Source organism: Myotis lucifugus, unplaced genomic scaffold (genome assembly GCF_000147115.1).
Source record: "Myotis lucifugus unplaced genomic scaffold, Myoluc2.0 scaffold_102, whole genome shotgun sequence".
Classification (NCBI taxonomy): Eukaryota; Metazoa; Chordata; class Mammalia; order Chiroptera; family Vespertilionidae; genus Myotis; species Myotis lucifugus.
In genome coordinates, this window is record NW_005871150.1 from 2249276 (window position 1) to 2276706 (window position 27431).

Sequence of the window (27431 nt, forward strand, 5' to 3'; positions counted from 1 at the left end):
ATCAACCCCCGTTTAATTAAATATAGGAACATGAATGAATCCTTTTAGAAAGAAATTTTGTCCTGATCTGGATTTTCAGCTCCATTGGTCAAGCTCTCTGAACAATTGCATTGTGTGTGTGTGTTTTTTTCTTCCTTCTGTCTGTTTTTTCCACTGTATTCACATTTAAAATCAGTTTCCATAGTGACATCTGGTGGTGGCTTTGGAACCCCAGAGAGTATGTTTGGAATGATAAACATTTTTACTTAACAGTTCCAAATTTCAGCTTCTTTCCATTGTTTCATCTTATTAACAACTTTTCCTGAGAATGTCTTCATTGTGTTCTTGAGTTTGGAAAGCTAGGTATTTACCTCTTTGATGTTTCCTTAAAGCAAATACAAGATTCTTTATACCATGGCTGGGGAGTGCATCTAGCAAGCTTGTGTGGACTTGTCTTCTGTGCTCAGAATATACAATATAACACTACATAGAGACTGCAGAGTTTGTATATGGTGTATATAAGTGACGAATAAGATGCAGTATTATTCTGCGTATGTGTTGAAGAGAAATATGCTTAAAACTAGAGCTTAAATATGTAAAGTTTTTGTTGGTTCCTTAGAGAATTGTTTCAGGAAAAGTGAATGTATAACCCAGGGTGCAAAAAAGTAGTTATTGCAAGTTGGATGGTAGGTGATCCTGGATTGAGTGAAGTAGGAGTGAGGTGAAGTTTTGAGAATGAGCCCTGTGGGTTGATGGATTAACTTTCAGTGATGGCTAGGAGTGCAGTTATTGTTGTTTTCCTATATTAAAGGTACTGATTAGAAGTCTTCACAATGCAATTTTGGAAAATTGTTTCCCTTTTATGAGTTCAGGTAACTGCTGAAGTTCCAGGAGAAATCCATCCATAGATGCTAGTTGGGTTTAGGAAGGGCTGGGAACAGGAGGGTAGGAATAAGGACTTGAAGTGACCGAAAGAATAAACACTGCCTCTGGCGAGTCATCTGGACAGTTGGTTTACTGGTTGTCTCAGAGCCCGGATCCCTGTGAAGGATGATTGGGATTCCGATAAGCCCCTGATTAAGGAGGTGCCGGGCTCTGGAATCTGAAATCTCAGTGTTGACCTTCCTGAAGTTGGGTGAATCATTTCAACTTCCTTTCAAAACGAGAGAGTTGCACTCAGGGTTTCCAAGGGGTTGCCAGTCTACAAGTCTTGACTTTGAGATGCTTAAGGCGAGGGCTACGGGTCTTTTTTCGCAGGTTATCTAGACTAGACAGTGTCCTGCCTTGTCGGCACTTGTCTGCTCCTGGATTCCAGAGGGGAGCTCAGTGGAGGGCTTCCTCTGTGCCTGGGGGTCATGGGGGATGTATCTTGTGACTGAACAAAATGATTGAAAAGCAGAACACAGTCTCCTTGCATATGCATGTCCTTTCCCCGCCTACTTGATGCTTTTGTCCTAGTGCCTAGAATTAGAATCTACAGTTAGAGTCATGCTTAGGCACCAGGCCCTGAGCCTCTGCGGCCAGGCACAGTCCTTGGATCTCCTCTCCTTTCAGTGTGGGGAGGACCCTTATGTCAGCAGTTGAAACCTCCTTGTAGCCTCTCATCATGGCTGTGGTCCCCCTGCCCCCAAGGTCCCCAGCATCCTTGGTGCTGTGGGGTGTGTGACAGTGATGCTGTGGCTAATGATGACAGTCCAGCTAAGCGCAGCCATTTTCAACCGGCGTGCCGCAAGGATTTTGGAAACATGCAGTACCTGATTGTTTAGTCAGGGGCACTGGCCTCTTTTCCCATATATTTATCAAATAAAAAAATGGCAACAGCCAACACAGCAGTGGCCCTCCAGTGTGAAGGGATCAAAATTATACCTATTTTTTTTGTCAGATCAGAAAATAATATCATACATTTTTTGTGGGCCGCAGAATTTTAGTAGTTTATGTGTGCTGTGAGATAAAAAAAAAAATTGGAAATCGCTGCCTATCATCCTGGTGAAGAGCCTGAGTTCTTGAATCAAACTGGCTCAGATCCTAGTGCTACCAAGTTACTGTTGATCTTGACTGTGCTTCTTCAACTCTAACGCTTGGGCAAGTTCATTACTTTATGTGAGCTTCTGCCTCCTTATTTTGTAAAACCGGGATGAAAATCATACAAGTTTTATGTCTGTTAAATGACTTAATGCATGTAAAGCACCTAGTGAAATCCTTGGCATACAATAAATATTTCTATTATTAAATGACTAGAGGCCTGGTGCATGACATTTGTGCACTGGAGGGGGGCGGGGGAGTCCCTCAGCCTGGCCTCTGCCCTCTCCCAGTCTGGGATCCCTCAGGGGATGTCCGCCTGCTGGCTTCGGCTCCCTTCCCGAGGGGTCCTTAGCGCTGCTGTGGAGGTGGGAGAGGCTCCAGCTATCAGCCACTATGCTTGCCAGCCATGAGCCCGGCTTCTGGCTGAGCGGCGCTCCCCCTGTGGGAACGCACTGACACTAGGGGGCAGCTCCTGCGTTGAGTGTCTTCCCCCCCCCCCCCCGTGGTCAGTGCATGTCATAGCGACCGGTCATTCCGCCGTTCAGTTGATTTGCATATTAGCCTTTTATTATATAGGATTATAAATACAGTGAATACACTTGTATTAACATGAATTTGAGCATTTTGTTTAGAAGAGACTATTCAATATGCCCACATTCCCCTTTGACAGTCAAAATTCACTTTATAGTTACCTAGAAGCTGTATTAAATAATGTTGTTCTTTTATGAGGATGCAGTAATTAAAATACATCACAACATAACTATCTTAAAATCACCACATGATATTATAAAACATATAGTCTATGAATTAATGAAACATGAACCTCTGAGCATCTCACTATGCATATTTAATATCTAAATGGCTAATTAATGCCATCTTAGTTTTCGTCCATACTTGTGTAGAGCCACTGTGCTGTCTCACATTTAACCTTCATTAATATCCAGGGATTACCCGAAATTCGGAAACTTCCCCCTAACATGTCTGGGAGGTCATGGGAAGGCCGTGGCTGCGCCCCCAGGGCCGCCGCAGAAGGCATCCGTAATTGTACAGTGCAGTCTGGACACTTGCACACCAGGCACAGAGTGGCATTTGATGGAAAATAAATAGCTGACTTGCCTGTGATTGAAGCCTCATACTATCCTTTCCTTTTCTATTTTTTCTTTTCCACCCAGACACTAGGAAAAGCTATTGCTAGTATATATGAACGAACATTGAGTACACTACTTCTGAATACTGACATGTTAAAAAATGAATGAAATATGAGGTTCCACTTGGCTTTTCACATAAATTTTGCATACTACACTTGGGTCATAGGAACAGCAGGACTGACGCGGAATTTGCTGGCACTGCAGTCAGGGATCCGTGGTGTCTGAACGCAGTCTGCATTTACTGTGACCCTGGGAAAGTTCCTCCTCTCTCTCTCTTTTTAAAAAAAATATATTTTATTGATGTCAGAGAGGAAGGGAGAAGGAGATAGAAATATCAATGATGAGAGAGACTCATTGATTGGCTGCCTCCTGCACGCCCCTTACTGGGGATTGAGCCCAAAACCTGGGCATGTGCCCTGACAGGGAATCAAACTGTGACCTCCTGGTTCATAGGTCAATGCTCAACCACTGAGCCACGCTGGCTGGGCCCTCTTCTCTTAGTCCAAGTTTTGCATCCATGATTTAGAGGTAATAACACCACATATGAAAGCAGGTTGGATGTAAGGATTACATGAGATAATGCCTGTCAGACAGTTCTCCTAGTGCTTGGCATATAGTAAAGTGAATGAATGTGTTTCCATAATTATTGTTGTCATTAAATGCCTACAAATCGCAGGTCGAGGGACACAATTTACAGAAGTGGATGATAGCAGCATGGACTGCTTGAGGATTAGGACCGGAGAGGGGCGAAGACAAGCACCACGTACCTGTCCTCTTCAGGTTTTCTAGTAATCCTTCACCTGTCGGGTGAATGAGGCTACATTGTCATGAAAGGCAGGACACAAGAGAAGCTTATGTGCATTTGTGTGTTAATACGTAATCCCAGCAGAGAGAACGTTCTGGGCTTCCCCGGCTGCCTTGTATCGGCTGATGGGAGTGGTGGAAAACTGAAACTGGAGAAGAGTGTTTTCTCCTGTTTACTAAGGGCACGCTTCTCTCAAGCTAACGCATGCTATTTTCGCCTGGCCGCAGTGGCTCAGCGGGCTCAATCCCTAACGGGGGGCGTGCAGGAAGCAGCCTATCAATGGTTCTCTCTCATCATTGATGTTTCTATCTCTCCCTCTCCCTTCCTCTCTGAAATCAATAAAAATATTTAAAAACAAGACACACACACTATTTTACTAATTTAGGGTGTAGAGTGCATAGACTATGTTTGGACCAGAGGAAAAGGAAAACATGCTTGAGTTTATCTGACAGTTGTCTCTGCTACATGGGGAGACCAGGTAGCTGGATTTGATTGAAGAGTTCTGAGGCTCTAGTCCTTATTTCTGTGAGTGTCATTCTCGATCCATTTATAAATTTAAGTACATGCATATTTGAAGTAGTCAGTAGGGGGAAAATCTCATTTATTTTGTTAGATAATATCTCACACTACCAAACAGGTTACAACTTACAAATAGCAAAATTACCAAATATTAAAATGTGAAATAGATGATCATAAGATGAATGTTTATTGCTATTCAGAAGCATTATAATTATTATTGCTTCATGAATTCTTAGCAAACCTTCAAAACAGAATTGCATTAAATGGGAAATTTCATGACTTAAGAGTTGTGGAGTTTCCAAAATCCAACCTGGACCATGGTGCTGAACCCTAAAAGCAGAACTCGTTTGGAATGGTTAGTGCACGTGAAAAAATGCAGTGATGTATTTTTGGCAAGCCAGAGGACATGATTACACCACGGGGTTAGCCTAAGAGAAATGGCTGTTTTCACTGTTCATCACCCTGAGAAGAGGTTAATCCTGGGATCAAGTGAGATTTTGACTAATTTCAGTGGTGGGGCTGAAAGGATACACTAACCCTCTCCTTTGTAATTATATAACTCCATCTTTTACTAGTCGACTTAAATGAGATATGTGTCCTAGTTTGGGTCTTAATTGAGGACTTTTCTGTACCAGTTCCAGATGTCTATTCATTTTTGTTCACTCATTTAAGGAGTAATTATTGGGCTTTGGGCAAGGTGCTGGGTATAAAGATATTTGAGAACCATGTGGCCTCTGCCCTTTTGGAACTTACGGTGTAAGTGGGAGAAAGTATATTTTTTAGCACACTGGTTGTCTTGCTGTAAGAAACTGAAGGTTTCATCACACAAGAGACCTGAGCAGTTCCTTATTCTGGACTTTGAAAGGCGATCCTCTGGTTCTTAGCCACTAGGCAGGGCGTGTCTGTCAAACAAAGACGTGCAGAGGAGTGTTGCTCCAGCCTCTTCCTCTTAACTGTAGCAGGGGTCACATGAGTGCAGCGTGGGGAACAGGGGTGCTAGACTGTGGGGCTCAGATCGGGGCCGTGTCTCTGGTCTTGTCTCTGGTTCCCGGATAAAATCTAGAAAAGTCAACTCATCTTAACCAACCATAAATGCCATCCTTGGAAAAGCAGATTATGGGGCCATTAGATAATCTCGTAGTACCCATCCGTCTCATTGGGTTGTTTGGAAATGTAAATGAGATAATATTTGCAAAGTGCTTCACATAGTACCTGCCATCTAATACCAATAATGACAAATACTTTAACAGCCGGTATTATGTACCAAGTCCCATTCTAATCCTTCACATGTGTAGGAATTCATTTAACCAACTTGGGAAGAACATACTGTCATTATCTCCATTTTATAGGAAAGGAAACTGAGGCATAGAGCTGAGCTAACTTGCTCCAGATCTCACAGCTGTGACCCATAAGCCCTCCATCAATCAGAGCTGTCATTTAGGTTGACACTTTCTCAAAGTGGCAGTGCTGGTGATTGTCGACATGCCTCCTCATGGTCTCCTTCTTTCTCCCCAGGTGTCATAGAGACTTCAGTCCGCCTGGACCGCGAGTCGACCTCCCATTACTGGCTGACAGTCTACGCCACCGATCAGGGTGTTGTGCCCCTTTCCTCGTTCATAGAGGTCTACATCGAGGTGGAGGATGTCAATGACAACGCCCCCCAGACTTCAGAGCCAGTTTATTCTCCAGAAATCATGGAAAATTCTCCCAAGGATGTATCCGTGGTCCACATTGAGGCCTTCGATCCAGATCCTAGCTCTAATGACAAGCTGACATACAGAATCACAAGTGGAAATCCACAAGGGTTCTTCTCCATACATCCTAAGACAGGTATGCCTTAAAACTATCGTATGAAATGTTCTTGTTTATACTCTCCCAGTAGGGGAACATTTAAGATCTAGTGCTCCGATTTTCTTTAGTTTTTAATAAGTTGTTTTCCTTTGGAGTTGTTCAAAACAAGTCTATTGCCAGATGAAAATTTAATCCAAGTGTGTTTTTCCTTTGAATTTGCTTTTGTAAAGCAATTTTATGATTTTGCGCATTAGTAGAGTTTCATTTGCAAGTTAAAAAACAAATATTGTTTCAGTAATAGCTGCTAAATTAGTGATATCTCTTAAACTTACTGCAAACTCTATGGCTGTTAAGTATTCCAGTTTTCTTAACTACTTTTTTTTTTAAATAAAATATATTTTTATTGATTTTAGAGAGGAAGGGAGAAGGAGAGAGAGAGAGAGACATTAATGATGAGAAGAATCATTTATTGGCTGCCTCCTGCATGCCCCCTACCCGTGAGACCCTTCAGTCCGCAGGCTGACGCTCTATCCACTGAGCCAAACCAGCTGCAGTCTTGACTACTTTTTATGAAGAATATCTAGAGTTCATTTCACAATTCACAGTCGTTTTTTTGTTGTTGTTATGTTGTTTGGAGTTTTCCATAGAGCAATAGGGATCAGGATTCAGTGTTTTCAAATTGGGAGCAGTTACTTTCTTGAACTGATACCTCAAGTTTTCTGTTTTCTCCTCTCAATGTCTGAACCCTTGCTTCTAAGCAGAAGGCATCTTGACTCCGAAATCCTCTTCGAAAATTCTAACCTTTATTCCTTTACATTGGACAGTGCATCTATTTTTTTCTTAGTCCTTGGTTTCTTTTTTCTTCTTCATTATTTTGCAAAGAGAGAGAGAGAGAGAGAGAAAGAGAGAGAGATTGAGATTCACCCTAGCTATCATTTGTGTAGTGGAAAGTTGGCTATTGTTTATGCACTGAAAATTTCACATATGGAAATCTTCAGTTTCTTAATTAGAATTGAAACAGGAACCGTCATATGACATTGAGAAGACTATTTGTAGGAAAATAAAGGTTCTTATCAAATAGATCACTTGGCCTTTGAGCCAAGATGTTTTGGTGATTCAGTACCTTCCTGTGGAATCTAATTATGAATTCTGAAGAAGGAGATTTGCTGTAATCTGCATACCTCTATCATGGTTTTGCTTTTTAGGTCTTTTCTTATTCAAGGGGAGCTGGCCTATTCAGTTACTGGGTTGTCTGGTTGATATATGTCAAGGAAATAATATACAATAATCAAAATTAAAGAGGCATTCCCAGCTTCCTTAGCAATCTCTTTTATCCCTTATTTGTACCATTTTTTATTTCATAACTTCCTTTGTTGAATTTAAAAGGAAGCAATTATTTTTACTCTATTGTAATTTTATTTAATTTTTATTTTTTCCATCACCATTTATCCCCTCTATGCTGTCTTCCACCTCCAGCCCCACCCCCACCATCACCACACTGTTGTCCCTGTCGATAAGTTCTCTCACCTTTTTTTTTCGTTTTTTGCTCAATCCCTCCACCTCCTGCTACCAACACCACCACCCAGAGCTGTCTGCCTGCCCTCTATGAGTCTGTCTCTATTGCTTGTTAGTTCAGTTTGTTCATTAAATTCCACACATGAGTGAAATCATGTGGCACTTGACTTTCTCTGACGGGCTTATTCCACTTAGGTGCATCCATGCTGTCACACAGGGTAAAATTGTCTTCCATGGTGTGACTATCCCACAGCTTTTCACCCACTCACCTACTGATGGGCACTTGGGTTGAGGAAACAATTCTTAAGGTGGAAAAAAACCTGAATTCAATATTTGTGTACTCAAATGTCTGTAGAAAGATACCTGATAGAGATCGTGTGAGTGTGTGTGTGTGTGAGTGTGTGTGTAATATTTTGTCTTTTAAAAGGCATGTTAAGATGTTAGTTTTAAACCTCTTGTTAGCATACACTAACTTTCATAGAAACCCTTTCTTGATAGTTAAAGGTAAACAGGTTCAAGATGGGTGTTGCGCATCTAGGATTTGCTTTGCTTTGAGATCGTTGGTAAAGCTCTAGTGTTTGGCCGGATTCTGCTGTGCTCCTCTGACGGAGCCTTGGAGGGAGGTTTGGAGTCACAGGAAACCAGCAATTGGTAAATGGTTGAGCCATATAAGAACTTAATTATACGGGACAGAAACGGGACCTGAGAGTTTTTCCTCTGGGAAGCATTAGGGGCGGGGCGCCCCGCAGGACCCCCAGCCTATGAAAAAGGGCTGGAATTGAGAGATTATACAAGAACATGAAGACCTGACACAGGGTCTCTAATTGGTTAATAAAGGCTCGCGTAAGCAGTGCAGTTGCACACTCTTTACTGCACAAGTAGTAACCACATTCAGCCTTCTTCCTGTGAAGTCCACTGAAAGAAAACTCAGAGCTAAAAAATTAGGGCATTGCCAGAGGTAAAAGAAGCAAGATTAGAAATGCATACAGATTCTGAAGGAGGATTTCAGAGTCAAGAAACTATTTGCCTGAAAGCAAGGGGTGGGGGTGGGGTGGGGCGGGCCGGCCTTGAGAAGCAGAGAAATTTAAAAGTCAGAGCCGCCAGGTAGTAATTCAAAAACTAACAAACATAACCACCCCTTTTAAAAAATGGTTTGATGATTTAGACTTTAAGATGATTTCATTTTTCTTTATGTTGTCTTTTAGATTAGGTTAACTTCTCTGTTGAAGAGACAGGCAAGAAAGCCATCCATGGCCTTTTGAATGTCTGAGCAAATAGAGGTCTGGACGTAATGTATATTTGAGGAGAAAGGAACGTAAGGAAATTCTCTCTGTTTGAGCCTTTGTGGGGAGGGGAGCCTTGAAACCGCGGTTATCTCTGGGGCCTCTGAAATAATGATAGCGCTGCTCTCCTGTTATGTCTTGTGCAAATGGGATTAATGTGGCATTGCCTCTCCCTTTTACATCCCTCTGACCTGATAACACTTGGGAAGAGATGTTTGCAGAGACCTCTCCTTAGCCTCAGGGAGAATACCGATCCCCGACCCCCCACCCCTCCAGCCACAGCCACAGCCAGCTCCCAGCCCTGGGCAGGAAGCACATGCGTCCTGCTGCCGGGACAGCAGAAGAAAATTCACAAGGATTACAGAGAGGGTTTATTTTCTTATGGGCTGAGGCAGGTAACAGTGGGGAATAACTACAGTTAGTACATAGGCATGTTTGTCTTGAAGTCTATCATAGACTCTGTGGTTAGTAAAGAAGTCTGATAGTTCTGCCAATCACCTGATGGCTTTTCAGATCAAGAAATCATCATATTTTGCCCGGCCGGTGTGGCTCAATGGTTGAGCGTTGACCTGTGAACCAGGAGCTCACGGTTCGATTCTCAGTCAGGGCACATGCCCAAGGTTATGGGCTCGATCACCAGTGTGGGGCGTGCAGGAGGCAACCGATCAATGATTCTCTCTCATCATTGATGTTTCTATCTCTCTCTCTCTCCCACTTCCTTTCTCCCTGAAATCTATAAAAGCATATTTTTAAAAAAGAAATAACCACATTTTAACATGGGCATTGTTGCAGAGTGTAGTATATAGCTTCACAAGGCCTGTCTCTAGATGGCTCTATTCCCTCAACTCAGCAGAAAATTTGCACGTGATCCTCAGGGTCCAAAAGTGCAATGCTTCAAAGAATCCTTCTTCCTCAAGACTTTCAAAGCAGACGTATTTTTAATAGGGAGGCCAGATTGGGAGAGCTGATGAAAGACAGTCTGGTTGAGAAAGTTCCCATGACTTACTGACCCAGAACACCACCTGGAGGTCCTGAATCATGTTGTTTAATAATTACTGGCTGAGTGAGAAAATTACTGGGCTGGAAATCAAGAGGTCTGGGCCACAGCGAGGCTTTCCCTCTGGGATCCTGGGGAAACGGGCTCCCTGGCCCTTGCGTTGTGAGACCAGCGATGGTTTTTGCACGCCCTGCCCGGTGAGTAAGGCCCCTGTGTGCAGAGGGCGGCGCACTCAGAACGGGGTGTGGGGAAGATACCACAGCCTCTCTCAATGTGCATATGTTACTTTATTAAAGATACAGAAGACAATATACGTGTGCATCTCCATTGGATAAATAATGTTGACGAAGTAAGATGAGTGTAACTTGCTCCTTAGGGGTGAAGGTGAATTTAGGATTCTGGGGAGTGTTCTACGGGCGAGAGGAAAGCCTACATTCATGGCCATTGAGATCATGTGTTTATGCAGCAAGTGTAGGTGAGCTTCATCCCTGTAGGCAGCGCATTAAGAGATGCTTTGAAAGGTGGTCGTCGACGAGGGTGAAAGAGCAGAGAGAAACAGGGGGTGGGGTGGGGGGAATCGATAGTGTGCGACAGGTCTAATACATACCTGCGGAGGAAGTGGGGATGCGAGTCACACGGGGGGACACTTGGAAGGAGTGGTGAGTTAGTGGCCAAGAGACAATGTTAAACGAGTTACACTTGATGGAAAACCTTAGCTACCAGAGTAAGGGTAGAAGGGGACTATTTATGTGATGTTTATAAACAGTGACCTATTTTTGAGTGTCTCCATGCGATCCCTTGGAACATGTTGTGTAAACATAAATGCAGTGACCTCGCTCAGTCATTTTGGAGAGAAGACCTCCACAGCACCCGTCCTCCCTTCGTCATGCTATGGCACAATACTTAAAAACGAGACCAGAAAATCTTCCGAGGCTGGATTGGATCATCTGAGTTTTGGGTTCCAAATGACAAGTTTGAATGAACCTTTTTTATCTTTCAGCCAAAGTTTTGGTGCTCGATTGTGGTGCCAGGAACTGTCTTTCTACATCTCAGATGGTTCTTATTATATTGTTTATAAGGAGAGTGATGGGGTGTGTTTTTGTGGTGTTTTTTTTCAGGGTGTACAGGCAAAAGAGACTCCATCCATTCCCCTTTCCTGATGCACACACAAAGTTTTGTTGACACCAGAATTTTTTATAAGAATTTTTTATAACCTTATTTTGTCTGATTATGTCCAATATCAGTTAGGGTGAAATTTGCTTCTTTTAATATAAATTGTGCAGTTGCCGAGGGTGGGAGACAGATAAGGGTGTAGAATGTTAGATTGTCTGACACGTCACTGCCTCCTTGTGGTATGTCAAGGACAGCTAAGGAGGGGAGTCCGAACAATGGGGACCAATGTGCTTCAGGGGTTTCATTGTCCACAAGTAGCCTCGGGAAACTGACATGACCCTCGCGAAGCGTCTTCTTAGTCCATGTTTTCCATTTGAGCTTCGGGGGAGTGATGTGCAACTTATAACGGGCAGATACACTTTAGAAAAGACCAACGTTTTATTCTCTTATCTGTATGTTTGGTATTTCCCATGCTTAGGATGCAAAGCAAGTATTGCTTTTTATTCTTCAAAAGTTTTATTGAAGTCTAATTGACATGCAGTAAATGGCGCATATTGAAAGCCTACAATTTTGGTAAGTTTTGGCAGAGCTATCAAACTGTGAAACCATCACCACCATGGGGCAGTGACCATCCTCATCACTTCTCGAAGTTTCCCTTCTCTCTGGACCCCGGGCCCAGGCCACCCCTGCTCTGCTTCCCATCCTCATGTATTGATCTGCATTTTCTAGAATTTTAGATAAATGGACGCACACTGCTTGGATCATGGTGAAGATTCTTGCACCAGGCGTATTTACCTAGTGATCCATGCGCGTTGTAGTGAGTACGCTTTCATTGCTGCGTGTCCCCGTGTAGATGTTCTGCACTTTGTTTATGCAGTTACCTGTTAATGGACATTTGTGTTCCGGCCACTTTTTGGCTATTACAAATAAAGCTGCTGGGAACATTTGAGAATAAGTCTCTGTGTAGACATAAACTTCCATTTCTCTTGGTTTTCACCTCGGAGTGAATAACCGTGGAAACCGTCTCAGGGCAGTAGGTCTCACCCGCTTTGTTCCTGAAAGTTAAAGTCGTGGTGCGCGGGCAGGCTGAATAGCCATCTCATCTCAGACGGTGATGAAAGAAAATTGAATTTATTTAAGGAAAAGGGGATGGGAGATGGGTATCCAAAGAGAAGGGCTACACAGAGAAAAGGGGGCCTTGGAGGCAGGTTCAGGGGGTTAGCCTGGAATGAGCTGTCGCTGCCCATGGCTCCCCTGGTTGCAAGTCTCATGGGGTCCCTTGGTGACTGGGGGATACGTGCCTGTGGGGGAATGGCACAGGCATGATCCTTGGAGGGAGCGCGCACACAGGATCCCTTGTCCTGAGCATATTTATCTCTTTCCTGCAGGTGGAAATCTTAGGGGAGGTCTCAGGGGAGGGTCTCAATGGAATATGCATCAGCTTTCCAAGGGTGCTCTTTCAGGGTCGCGGTCTCCACTGATTGGTTGGTGCCAGGGCGGGCTGCGTGTGTGTGTGTGTGTGTGTGTGTGTGTGTGTGTGTGTGTGATTGGTCAATGTAGCTGGTCCTGAGGTAGCCATGGTGTCACAAGTCTGGTTTTGCTGCTTTTCTGGGCCTGGAGCTGAAATACAACTGAGGCCTAGATGTTATCTTTAGGGAGGAAAAGGTCAGGGGGTCTAAACCTCATGACCAGTGATTTGCTAGGGGAGGATAGGTTACCCTGGGGGCGAGGATCTTGTTTTCCCAGTTTTGCCCTTTGCTATCGGGGCCTTTCTGCCCTGGTGAGTTTCTGTTCTGGCCCATCATCCTTGCTCTGGGAGTCTAACAGTTTCCCATCTCTCAGGATTCGCCATCTTTCTTTGACTGTCTGGTGTCCCAGAAATCACGATTTCATTTATTTTGTCTTGTTTTCTGTTTGTTCCATGTTGGAGGGTGAATTTGATCCCCTGGCTAGAAGTGGAGGGTCAACTATTGCTTTTTATCTGGAAAAAAAATGCTTATTTAATTTTAGAGCTGCCACACATATGTGTATACTGTTAAACCCTCACTTAATAAACAGTAGGAATCTTCTTAACCAGGATTTTTTTTGTGTTTTTAAGGAATTAAAATTGAATTTCTAGATTTATTTTAAACCTAAATTTAGCAACATCCTGGGTATGTTTCTAGAGTTTGTAGTTTGTAGAAATACAGATCACTGTACAGTTTCATCTGTAAAATTGTGTCACTGTGTTGTACCTGAAGCCCAGAATCCTGACCCTCCAGTTTGGGCTGCTCCTCCTTCCTCAAAATGCCACTCCTTCTCAGTATAGTGTGCTTACCAAGACCAGAAAGTAGATGTGTGTGTGTGTGTGTGTGTGTGTGTGTGTGTGTGTGTGTGTGTGTGTAAGTGTAACTTATATTACTTGTCATAAATACGTAATGCATTCACAAAGTACAAAATTTGAAAGGTACAAAGAAGATACCTATGAAAATTTTTGTTCCCGTTCAGTTCCCCAGACAGCTTTCTTCCTTAATATATCAGCTCTTTCATTCTCTGTATTCTTGATGCTCTGGTGTCTGGATTCTCACCGTCAGAGATTGCCCCTCTCAGGGCTCGATGGTTCTTAGAGACAGTAAATGACTCACCTTTCATGTGCCCGCTGGCCAGTCCAGACCCCATCCTTGGGGCCACCCTTGATCCAGCCGGTATCCCCTGTCCTTACCACCCCAGGGCCGGACCAGACAAGTAGGACAACAACCCCTGAGCTCCAGGCCCACGGCGATCCTCGAACTGGCCGGTGCTGCGGAAACCACAAGAAAGGCTCCTGCCCGGCCCTGCTGCAGCCTCCTGTGGCCCTGGTGGTGTGGGCAGGCGTGCCCGGTGGTATTGCCTTGCATGTCCCTCTTCTTGGGGATTGTGGGTAACCAAGTGTCTTTTCAGTGACAGTTGCCATCTGACCTGTTGGCCTCGCCATCCCTGAATAATAACAAAACCTACATTGGAAAGCACGGTAAAGCCAATAAATGCTATCGTAGCTAATGGGCATGCTCATCTGTGTTCTAGTCCAGGATCACATTATCGCTATTTTTTTCCTCCATCAAAGTAAGTGGCATTTTATTGTGGCTGGAACAGAGGCTGAACAAAGTGCAATAGGAAACAGCTACAGCTGCAAACAACTTCCAAGGGTTTCCGGTGACATTTGATAGCCGCAGCGGAAGGAAACGGAGGGCCGGTCGCTCACAATGGCAGGAATTCATTTAAAAAGAATAAGTGTACCTATTTGCAGACTTTTCCCAAAGATACGCAAATATTATAAGGAAGGATCAATAGGTTTGTCTTACCTAACCTGCTTATTTTTAATATTTTAGTGAAGTGTGTTATCCTAAAAGTCTGAAGGAAGTCAGGTTTTATTCAGTGCCTTTTCTCTACACATGTGAGATGACGACATGCTTTTCTTTTAAAATCTGCTGATGTGGAACCCTTAGGATTCAAGTGGTATTCCACTTTTTAAAACATGTTGCTAAAATTATTTTAAAGACCAGTATTTTAAGATTTTCGCGTTTAAGTGCCTGCGTGCAGCTCACCTTTTCTTGTCAACATGGGGCTAACCTTGAAAGTGGGCTGCGTTTCTTCCCCTCTCTATCTCTGCTGTAGCTGACATTTATAGGAATGATGAAGGCAACTTCCAATAAAGCACATTTGGCTTTTGATCTTATGTTTGTCATGGTTTTCATGCCACCAGTTTCCAACAAGAAACAGCTACTCAGATAGAATTAAAACCAGAAGAGAAGCCTGGAGATTTCTGGGTGTAAATTCCCGCTCAGCCACTACCTGTGTGACGTGATCTGTTTGATTAGCGCTTTCTCTGGGCCTCGGAAAGTTTGAACTCCATGAGCCCTGAGCTCCCGTACGGACTGGGCCGTCTGTGAATAGAATTCCATTTTTGGCTCCAAGCCTAATCCTGCCGGCACCAGGGTGACAACAATAGCTGCTCAGATGGCCACAGCTGCCAGAGAGCCCTCGGCAGGCTGTGGTCAGAGGCAGTCTTAGAACAGGCCCTAAATAAAGGCATCACGATGCTGTGGAGCATCTCTGAGCGCATGACCTACAGCTCCAAGGGGATGGATGTGGAGTGATAACTGTAGGAAACATTGAGCGCTCGCTTTTGGCCTATAAATCCTTCTGTATTTTTAGAATGGGGCTCTGGATAGCCATGCCCAGCCTCCCTGCCTGCCTTGCAGGTCTGCTCTGCCTTTATTTTCAGTGTGGGTGCTGGTCTTGCCTGTAGGGGATGCAGTCCTGGCTCAGGTCCTTGAGGGCCAGGACCACCCCATATTCATTTGTTGTAGCCACCAGAGAGCCAAACATGATACTGAATGTGTGGTTGCTGCTTAGTACTTACTCTCCAGTCGACTCGCACAGATGTTAAAAATCAGTACCTGTTGGAAGAGACAGCTTAAAAGGCCGCACAGGAAAACACTGTCCCTGGTTTAGTTTCTGCCCTTGTCCCTCCTGCCTGTGGTGCCCTCTGCCCACCTTCTGTGCAGACCTCAGGACTTCGGCTGTGATCTTTGTAAATGGCAGTGAACAGCCTTGTTCTGAGAACATTTGTACTTTATTAAAGCTGGTTGGGGAAGGTATGGGCAGAGTGACAGTTGTGTGCTACATGGAAGCTGTAGTTACTGTCTCCTGCTTCCCCGTGCTTTGCTTAATCATTTATTTCAAAAATCAGAATGATTACCAGTTGTATTGCCTCCTTTGTTTTCCATACATTTGATTAGTCCCTGTAGTTTTTTGATAACTAATTCAAAGCATGTTATGTTTTACTAGTGTACCATGAAAATTAACAGTATAGAATAATACCCTGTAAAGTCATAAAACATTTCAAATGAAGACTGCAATACAATGTAGAAAACAGTATACAGTGGTGGTCGCTTGGCCGGTCGGCTTGCGGTTGGCTGGTCGTGGATGGCCTCACTTGCATAGTAGGTGGTTGGTTGGTTATCCACAGGAGCAATGGGGTTGGCTAGATTACATGTCTCATCACCCGAGTTCAAACTTACTTGGAATACAGAGCCCTGAGCAAGAGCCCTTGCTGTCTCTCCCCCGTTTTCAGTATGCACCCTACACTCTAAGCCCTCTTATTGTTTGTTGAATGTAGTCTTTTGACTTCTCCCCTTCATCCTTGTGTCTTAAACACTCTGAAAACAAGACTATCTTAGTCATCTGCGTTCTTACTGGACAGCACAAAGAAGAGGAATGAATGCAGAGAGGGAGTTTCACCTATGGGGACTATCTCCGATTATCTGTACCTACTCATCCTCTAATGCTCACCAGTATGTGCATTCTAGTCCATGAAATCTATTTGATCTCTTAAACTGAGCAGTTTGTCGATGGTTTCTGGTATGGGTTTGTAAGAAATGTCAGAGAATAAAAATTTCTAGTGAAGCATGACAGTTAACCTACCATGCTCTCTTTTCTTAAATGAACTCTTTCTCCAAATGTCTAAAGTAGCATAGAAAGACTATGAATCATGTTTAGTGATATTCATAAAATATAGGACAGGTTGGTTTCTTAGTTTTACATACACGTATGGGGATAAACTTGAACTGGTAATTGGTGAGAAGATAATGCAATCTGTTCTCTCAGCCCACCCATATTTATAATAGTATTGGTCTACAATTTTCAACTGGTGTGCTGCAAAAAAATTTTAGAACATGCAGGTCCTGACAGTTTAGTCAGGGGCCTGAACCCTTCTCCCTTAGATTGTCGGATTAAAAAACAACAACAGCCAAAAGAGCAATAGCTGTCCTGTGTGAGTGAATCAGAATTATGGCCGTTTCTTTTGTCATATCAGCAAAAAATATAATATACCTTTTTGGTGTGTCACAGAAGTTTAGTAATTAGTTTATGTGTGCCATGAGATGAAAGAGGTTGAAAATCGCTGCTCTACAGAATGGGATGTTTTTCTAGGTCAAGGAAAGAAAGTTTTGTATTTTCATTTCTATTTTTAATTTAATAGTGCTTCGCAGAAAAGAAAGATAAAACACAAAGTTACAAAAGCCAGCACTTGCGTATGCATTTTCCTGCTTTCACCCCTCCTGTTTTCTTTTCTAACTTGCATTTTTGGACCCGCTGAGTGAATACTGATTAACTATGGCTATTCCCTCCCCCCCACCCCCACTCCCCCTTTAACTTTTATATAAGTCACAGTTCAGAGTTTATGGAGCGTTGAAATACCATAATGCAATAAACTATGCAGTGTGTGGTGGAACGGGGAGGGGGAAAAAACAAAACAAAACAAACCCCTTCTCATCTGGGCCTCAGGAAGGCTAAACTCTAAGCCTGGCTCTGATAATGACTTACCGGTGACCTTGAAACACTTTAACTTCTTGGCTCAGACACCTGAGCATTGGGTTTCTCTGCAGTTTGGAAATATTGTGCTGTTTCTATTAAGCACATGTCTCCCTGGGATTTAGTAACAAACATTACAGATGAGCACAGATGTTTAAAATGAAAGAAATGGATACCCTTTTTAGACTATTTAATACCTTCACGGTTAATAACATGTGTGAGGTGTATAGAAAAGGTACAGGCTGGGTTCATTTTTGAAGTGAGTGTTTATCACAGTGGTGAGGGCGGATTAGCAGGGTCCCAGAGGTGCAAATAGGTGTGAAAGGCAGAATGAATTCTACAGCCGAACCCAGGTGGTCAAAGCAAGCTGTTGCCCTTGTGAAGTGCCCATTGGCGATGACTCTTTGATGGACGCTTTGGGACAGTTGGATGGGACTCGTCCCGGTGACTTCCTGTCATTTTTGAACTACTTAAACCACAGTCAGAAGGGGTGGTAAACTTTTGATGGGGAAAAAAGTGAACTGAACTTGAAAAGGTTGTGCAGGAATGGACATTAAACTTGTGCCAAAGCAACATTTTCACACCATGAAGCTTTGAGAAGCATTTTCCTCAAATTAGGGAAAACCTCAGAGTGTAACTTACAAAACAGTCTTTTGTTGTTCTTATTCAAAAGAGAGCATTGCTTCATTGAAGTATGGGGAAGACAATGTGGATTTATATTCTTAGTGACTAGTTCAGAAAAAGAAATACTTCAAATTACATGAAAACACAAGCCCCTCATTTACAAATGTAGAGAAACATTTTGAATAGCCTTTAATTGGTAGTTTTGTGAAAATAGGATATTAGAAGATCCAAAAGAGGGATAAAGTCTGCTCTTAAATATGAATTATTTGAAGTATTTCCGTGCCGAAGAACCACAGAAAGCTGGGCAGGGGGAAGGTTGGCCCTAGCTGTTGTCTTGACATATGAGGCTGTACCTGACCTTCAGAGCGAATGTTGGAGCTGCTCAGCACCACCTGTCCATCATCAACGCAGGCTGGGGAGGGTGTTTCAGTGGCTGGGCAGTGTTGTCTGTACGTTTTGTGAAGTACAAGAATAAATTTAATCAGTTTTAATGGTCTTGGTTCCATATGTTCACAGTTTACCAGATAGTTGTCATAGTTCAGGAGAGAGATATAAATTCAGTATTGTAGTTTGGTAGAAAAATCAAAGAAATAAGGGGGTCTTAATTTTCTTCTTTTGTTGGAAATGAAATGATTGTTATTTGAGCAGCATTACCTGGAAAATCACATTTCTTTTATAATCTTCATTTTTGAGAGTAGATGATGCAAAGGTAATGAAGCATAGTCATATACATTATATTTTCCAGTGGCCCTTTTATATGTATTGATTTCAGAGAGGCAGGGAGAGGGAGAGAGAAACATTAATGATGAAAGAGAATCATTGATCGGCTGCCTCCTGCACACTTACTACTGGGGATCAAGCCCGCAACCCGAGCACATGCCCTTGACTGGAATCGAACCCGGGATCCTTCAGTTCGCAAGCCAACACTCTATCCACTGAGCCAAACCAGTTCCAATGGCCGTTTTCACTAGTTACAGCAATTGCTTCTGTCAATTCTCTGTTTGTAAATCCTCACCTGAGGATATGTGTTTTTTTAATATTGATTTTGAGAGAGGGAGAGACAGAGAGAGAGAGAGAGAGAAAGATGGGCCCTGCAGCAGTTGAAGGAGATATGGATGAGGTTGAAATCCTGCATAATTTCATCTCGTGTTCTAAATACCTTCTTTGACAATGCAGATTGAAACTACTAAACCAAAAAATGTAACTGATTTGAGTTTTTCACTTTCTTAATACTTCTGTAATATACCTATTGAGTTTAAGAATTATTAAATGAAAATAACATAATTAACTGTTCTTTATTAATCATTTTTTCCCCTTGAGAATAAGTTAAGAGGTTTGCTCAGACTTACATACAGAGTGTGGTTATGTGAGGTTACGGTTTATTGTTGTGAGGACTAATGAACTGTTATCTTTTTATAGGTCTCATCACAACTACATCGAGGAAACTAGATCGAGAGCAGCAAGATGAGCACATATTAGAAGTAAGCATTTCTTTATTTTCAGTTATTTTGAAAATATACTCATAAATATCATGGGAAAGAACATTCTTGTTCTCATTTACTAGTATTCATAGGTGTTAATATTTTGTTATATTAGCTTACTGTCATTAATAAAAAGGAATATAAAACATTGTGCATATATCTTATGCCTCCTTTATGTTCCTTTGTGTCCCCAGGATGCAAGACCACTGTCCTAAGTCCCATTCTAATTTTTGTACTTATTCAGGCACACACAGAGAGTAAGCAAAACTGAAAACAGTGATTTGAATTTAAGTTTCATTTGCATAAGTGGTTTTTTGTATGTCTTCTACATCTTTTTCTTCAGTATTATGCTTTTGAGATGTACTTATGTAAATAGATCGAATTCAACCTTTTAAACTGTAGTTAGCTTGTTTCCAGGTTTTTGTTTGTTTGTTTTCCATTTTAAACTGAATTATATAAAGTTTATGCCTTTTTGCCCTGGCCGGTGTGGCTCAGTTGTTAGAGCATCGTCTCCTGCACCAAGGGATCCTGGGTTCCATTCCCTGTCAGGGCACATGCCTGGGTTTGTGGGTTCGATCTCCAGTAGGAGGTGTGTGGGAGGCAACCGATCGATGATGTTTCTCTTTCTCTCATCGATGTTTCTCTCTATTCCTCTCCCTTCCTTTTCCTCTAAAAGTCAATAAAAGTATTTATAAAACAACAACAGCAACAAAACTGTGTTACTGGCTATTTGTTATTGAATCTAGGCTTAGAAACAATTTGGTGATGAATACTATAAAGCATCGTTCTTGATTGTATTTTTCTTTTTTTCCCAAATATCAACTGGTCACAGGGAAATGGTGTAAGACATTAAAATTGCAATGGTAATTTTTATTTTGTTCTATTTTGAGAATTTGGGAAGGTAGATCGTGTACTTGACAAGTACCATCAGGATCCATTCACAGTTTGTAAATAACAGGATTTACACCTATCAAGCTTCAAACGGAAAATAGTTCCCTGGGAAACTTCAATCCACTTTAGTTTTTAGTATTTCAGTAATTTTGGAAGATGTGTGAGGGGAGAATAACTGTTGCTAAGGTCATTACTTTTAATCTACACACTGAAGTAAAAATGGACATTTGATTAAAGGGTGAGATTGTTTCTTTTGCATCTAGAAGCGTATACCAGTGCATCACCAAGAATCCTGATTTTTATTCCTACACTGATGACATGAATAATTTACTTAAAATAAAAGTATTTTAAATTTCTTTTACTGAAATTTTTATTTCATAAATTGGTATTAAATTTAAATGTTTATGGTTCACCCTACTAAACATGAAAAACTTCTGTGCAAGAGCCAAACAAAATAAAATGATGATTACTAGTATTAAAAGGCGTGCTGCTTAGCACATATTTTAAATTGATGACTTAGCTTATTTTATTGATGAAGCTTAAAAATGATAGTTTTTTTAATGGACTGTGTGGAGATTTTATTTTTAAGTATATGCAGTATCTATATAGTTTAAGAGGACTCTTTAGATACTTAAAGCAAAATCTTCATGTATCTCTTCCTTGGCTTAAAAATAATAAGTTTGATAGCTTAGCATTTTGGTGACATTCACAGTATGGTAACAGTTATGTGAGGGCCCTGGCCTGGTAGCTCAGTTGGTTAGAGCATCGTCCTGTTAACACCAAGTTTGCAGGTTCGATCCCCAGCCAGGGCACATACAGGAATCAACCAGTGAATGCATAAATAAGTGGAACAACAAATTGATGAGTCTTTCTCTCTCCCTCTCTTGCTCTCTACAACCAATTTTAAAAAATGGCAGTGTGAGGAAGGGAGATGGCCTGGTCAGGAGCGGTTAGGGCTCACAGCCAGTTATTTCTTAGCCCTCGCCCCTCCCTGAGTTTCTGTCTGAAAAGGGGAGAGCTTGTCCTGCCTCCTCACAGGGCTGTTGCTGGAACGAGAGGAGGTGGTTTGTGGTCAGAGCTGTGTGCACTGGAGAGGTTTCCGCAGATGCTGATTCTCATTGGGAAGAAAGCATCCACTTTTCTTTAGTGTCTTTTAAAAACGTTGTTGATCTCTCACCTTTAAAAAATAGGTTACCGTGACAGACAATGGTAGTCCCCCCAGATCAACTGTTGCAAGAGTGATTGTGAAAATCCTTGATGAAAATGACAACAAACCTCAGTTCCTGCAAAAGTTCTACAAGATCAGACTCCCAGAGCGAGAAAAGCCGGACCGAGACCGGAACGCCAAGCGCGATCCCATCTACCGGGTGATTGCTGCCGACAAAGACGAAGGTCCCAACGCAGAAATCTCCTACAGCATCGAAGAGGGCAATGAGCACGGGAAATTTTTTATTGAGCCCAAAACCGGACTGGTGTCATCCAAGAAGTTTTCTGGAGCTGGAGAATACGATATTCTTTCAGTGAGTGAACATCGAGTCTTTGAATGTCTTATAAACATTTATTACTAATCTCGTCTTTGGTCTCGTTCTCTTATAACTTTATTTTATAAATGGCCTCAGTATGACAGTGGGAAGTATGGGTTTGTTTTCCTCTTTGCAGTTGTCACTCCAGTTATGATTTGTTGAGTGTGGCGTGAAGAGGATGCTTTCTGATCAAGCATTAAACACGTGGAATATGCAAAGACAGATATTAAATGTTTGAAATTGGCTCAGTCTAAGACCAACCCAATCCGTGCTTCAGTGATGGGATGCTGCTTCTAATAGTTTGCTGTTTTGATCCCCTCTGCTCATATAGATCAAGGCAGTGGACAACGGTCGCCCCCAGAAGTGGTCAACCACTCGCCTCCATATTGAATGGATCTCCAAACCCAAACCGTCCCCGGAGCCAATTTCCTTTGAAGAATCGTTTTTCACCTTTACTGTCATGGAAAGCGACCCCGTTGCTCACATGATCGGAGTGATAGGTGTTGAGCCGCCTGGCACCCCTCTTTGGTTTGACATCATTGGTAAGCGTTCCTCATAGTTGTCATCGTCCTTGTCTAGGTTATACCGTGGAGAACCTGTTTATGCTCTTCTGATTTTTGTGCATGTCTCAGAAATGTAAAATTGGGAATAAGACCAATTTGTTTTAAATTGCAGTATCTTGATTGCAAAGTTTGTCTCTGTACCCAACATATATTAAACTTGTTTAAAATAGGTGCTCTATGTGTACCATCTCAATATGAAAAATAAGGTTTTTAAAAGTACATCAAGGACTTATAGAGAAATCTAAGCATTTTGGTCCAAAAGTACAGTTTCTGATCCAAAAATATAGCTTTTTAATTTTTCCCTCTTGAAACATAGCATATGGCAGATTACCATTTTCAGTGGATATGATTTAAATGTTTAAAATAACTATGTGTGGTTGTCACACATCAGTATTTTATAGAGAATAAGCTTAAAATTTTTAATTTTATAACTTAAAAACGATAGTGGCAACCGTGACTTTTAAAGTTTTATTTACCTCATTTTCAGTAGGAAGCAAGATTCACTAGATTAAATTACATGCCTAAGCCAGTTTTTTTTTGGTCATTTAATTCAGCGTAGTTATAGAATCTAATAATCTATTCCAACATACTTTTCAAAAGTCCACATTAGACTTTGACATGTTTTTATGATTTCTTCACACTATTTTAATGACAAGGATACTTAAGATCAGAAGCACGCATTACGATTGGGACTTCATGTCCCTTTTCCCTCGTCCACCTCTCAGCCACGATAGCCCCAGATGCTGTTTCAGCAAGTCGAGCTGGTTGGCCATCAGCTGAGGGACACAGGTGCACTGTGTACGGCTTTTCCCCTTGAACTTGCACACTAGATAGTTAGGCTCTGTTTATCATGTTGGTCAATGTATGAAATTGTGGATGCCATCAACACCTATGAAACCATTACAGGTTAGTTTTAAAGAAAAGAAATGAGATTGTGTTCATAGTCCACTGCAATCAGAACAGTTCGTTTGCTGTCTGTTAATTCCTATCCCGTTTCCAGATGAGCAGGCTGCTCCTGGGCAGCCTCTAACATCACCGTGTAACCCCGCCTGCCTTTGGAACCGGTCTGATTGACGGCTCTGCCTTGTTCTCTGCTTTCTTCCATGCTTGCTTGCTTCTTTTTGGCTGTGCCAGGAGACACTCTGGCTAGAGAAGTGTTTTACATCTTTCAGATGACTTGTGACCTGAACTGTACAGCAGAAGGTATCTGCTGAGATCACATAATTTGTCTCAGATTATGAGATCTGCAATAAAAGCATCATTTTTTTTTAGAACTTTTATTTTCAGGGCCTCCCTTTCATTGCGTTTTCTTTTCATAGTGTGCACGCGGTCATCCATTTTAATTGCAAACATACCAACTTCTCATCCATCCCTAGATCCTTCGTTTTAACTGAAGACTTTGCTGTGTGTGTGTGTGTGTGTGTGTGTGTGTGTGTGTGTGTGTGTGCGCGCGCGCTATTTTGCTTCATTGTGATGTTAAGACATTTTCATTCCATTTCATTGATGTAAGTATCTCAAGTTCAATGGTTTTGAAAAGAGTTTGTCAAGAATATATAATTGCCATTGTATTTGGATAATGTAAGTAGCACAGAAACGTTTGCTTCATTCTCTTTGACATCAATGGAAAAAATTTCACATACTTCATATGAGTCATGGCTAACTCTTGATAACTATCGCTATTTTTTTCCAAGTCAACATTTTTTTTAATAGGTATTTTATTAGGGCAATATGCCCGAAGTGTTACAGTTGTTGTTTTTTATAATTAAACTTTTAAATGGCCAACCTTGGTTACCAAATATCTTATATAGCTACTGCCACATAAATTAAAGAGATATTTAGAACCCCCGAAAAATCAAATTGGCAGTCATTCATGGGCAATATTAGCAATGTTTTCCTCTTTTCAGAGTTGCTTTCTTGCTTCCTTTCGCTTAGTTGTTGCCTTGACAGTTAGGTCTCCACTCTGCGTTTCTAAAAGTGATGTCTTTGTCCTTGCCCTTCCTTGTTCTCAAAATGAAAGTGCTGGGAATCACCTTGGCCAATATTGATTATATATCAGAAATTTTGTTTTACTGGCATTAAGAATTAAAAAGCCACAAAATAGTCGGCAGGTTTTCATCCTGTTACCTGTTCTTACTTGTTTGTCCTAATTGAATCCAGGTGGCAACTATGAGAGTCACTTTGATGTGGACAAGGGCACGGGCACCATCATTGTTGCCAAACCTCTTGATGCGGAACAGAAATCAGACTACAACCTCACAGTCGAGGCGACAGATGGAACCAGCACGATACTGACTCAGGTTAGCGGAGGATGAGGGGGTGCTTGTCAGAGGAGGGTATGAGCAGTTCATTCTGCCCCCCCACCCCCCCGAGGTTCTCCGATCAGAAGTTACCATGTTGCTGTAGTTAACACACGTGCATACCCAGGACTTTTATTTACCGAAATAAAATTAACTGCAAATCCCGATTTAGGTTTTGCATATAATTAACCAGTTTTGAAATTTTCGAAAGAAGACTTAAGAAACCCACACATAGTTATATTATCAAGATAGTTTCATATTTTACTCCTTTTCAACTGTATTAGTGTAAAATATACCTCTGTTGCCCTGGCCGGTTGTTCAATGGTTAGAGCATCGGCCCAAAGGGTCTCCGGTTTGATTCCAGGTCAAGGGCTCATACATCCATTGCAGACTTGATCCCCAGCCCCGGTCAGGGTGCGAACGGGAGGCCACCAGTCGATGTGTGTCTCTCTCACATCGCTGTTTCTCTCTCTCCCGCCTCCGCCCTCCTCTCTAAAAAAAACAAAAACAGTGGAAACAATATCCTCAGGTGAGGATTACAAAAAAATGTGTCCCTGGTGAGGTTGAGTTGTCCAAGTCGTTTTCATTGAAGCTGGTTAAAGCCTTGGCTCCCTTGGCGAGGGCTGTGTAAAGTAACTGGTAACATCGTTCTGAAAATCCCGTTAGCATCTCACTCCTACCCAAATAAATACGCACTCATCTACCAACCCAAGACCTAGGCAAGCAGAGCTTTACTTCCTCCTGAACAGCTTCTCTGAAAGGCTTACTTGATCGTGTATGAAACCTCATTGGACTTTGTATGTACAGGACATGGCCCAGGAGGTTGAAAGCTTCATGAGGGTGGGATTGCCACATTTGTTTTACACGCTCAGTGCTGACCTGTAAGTGCCCAGCCAATGTTTCGGCTGAATGGCCGTATCGAAAATGGCTGGTTTTCCTTCAGCGGCTCCCGCTCACTTGTGATTAATGGATCTTGGAGCAGGATAACACGATGTCTGCCCAACACGCCATGAGAAGAATGATCCTTAAATTTATAGTGGGAATAAGTGCATAATGATTTAATCTGTAGAAATTGCCGTTAGAGCCATCCCTTCTGGATCACCATTGACATTGAAGAGTGAGGCCTCTGTAGTTTTAAATATTTACATAACTGTCACATAAAACCTTTCTGCACTTGGTGACGGCATTTAGCATTCATATAAAGTCTGACGTGACGATCCATCACGGACTTGGTGTTCTCTGAGAGCTGGTACCTGCTTCTCTCACAGGCCGCTGGTTCACACACCTGGGGCGGTGTGTTAGTAGCTTCACCTGTGCGTTCCTCGGGCCCAGGCCTCCTGTGCCATCGGGACTAGCGCACCCCTTTCTCCAGATGCACCAACGAAGCCTAGATTTCTTGCTCATACTGTAAATCGCTGTTATAATCAGTGGTGATTTCCACTGTGCCTCATCCACATACGCCTTTGCAATCTGAAAATGAATCCTGCTGGCATGTGAAAGGATTTTACTGGGGACTGAGTTTTTTAACATCAGCCTTTTTCCTCTAAGGTTTTTATTCGATGCCGATATGTTTAAGAGAGTTTATCTTTTTATTGTACTTCAGTTGCTTTTAGGAAGTAAATGTGTTTACTATTGACACATAGGTTTTACGATCACAAAATGATAAGAATTTAAAAGCACATTTGTTACTTTTTCATAAATATAAAAATAATCTGTCGATAAGAATTGGGAGTCTCAAAGATTGGAACAAGAAATTTAGATCCTGTGACAGTCTAGTATTATCCTCACTCAATAGCATGATAGGTACAGATTCAACTCTGATCCAGGAAATTAGTCTTCTGTAAACCTGGGGAAGTAAATTCTCTGTAATCGTTATCTGAGGAATCTAGAAGTACCTCTGCTGCATTTCATAAGGAAATGTGTGAAAGGTGTTACATTTTCTCTCCAAAGTTAGTCTCAAGAATTTGGAAAGGTCCTCGTTATCATACTCATGTATAGAAATAGTATATCAATGAAAAATTTAAAGATATTTTTATTTTTGTTACTTTTCTCATGTTTGCGTTTCATTTTTTCTAAAAAAAATCAATTTTTAAAAATGTGCATCTGATTCACTGGTTATTTATTAAAATGTCAGACTTAGGAATATTATTATGTGACTCGTTCTGTCATTAAAGGTATTCATCAAAGTCATAGACACAAATGACCATCGTCCTCAGTTCTCTACATCCAAGTATGAAGTCGTTATTCCTGAGGACACAGCGCCAGAAACAGAGATTTTGCAAATCAGTGCTGTGGATAAGGATGAGAAAAACAAACTCATCTACACCCTGCAGAGTAGCATCGATCCGCTGAGTCTCAAGAAGTTTCGTCTGGATCCTGCAACTGGCTCTCTCTACACTTCGGAGACACTGGATCACGAAGCCATTCACCAGCACGTCCTCACGGTCATGGTACGGCTCTCTGCCCATTGTCCAGCCACCCTGCAGTTCCTAAAGGGTTTCATGCATTTGAGAGGGATTTTAAGTCAGGAAAATTCCAACTGATTGA

The 27431-nt window shown here is 42.0% G+C and overlaps 1 protein-coding gene across 6 annotated transcripts in view; it reads left to right on the forward strand.

The window, feature by feature from the left end:
- FAT1 (FAT atypical cadherin 1) overlaps positions 1-27431 on the forward strand; it is a 118583-nt gene that overhangs the window by 53218 nt on the left and 37934 nt on the right. For all 6 annotated transcript variants that reach the window (XM_023757161.1, XM_023757160.1, XM_014459073.2 and 3 more), the window contains exons 3-8: positions 5989-6303; positions 19549-19610; positions 21692-22021; positions 22356-22566; positions 24745-24884; positions 27059-27334. In XM_023757161.1, the coding sequence (XP_023612929.1) occupies positions 5989-6303; positions 19549-19610; positions 21692-22021; positions 22356-22566; positions 24745-24884; positions 27059-27334 (1334 nt within the window). The remainder of the gene's footprint in view (positions 1-5988; positions 6304-19548; positions 19611-21691; positions 22022-22355; positions 22567-24744; positions 24885-27058; positions 27335-27431) is intronic.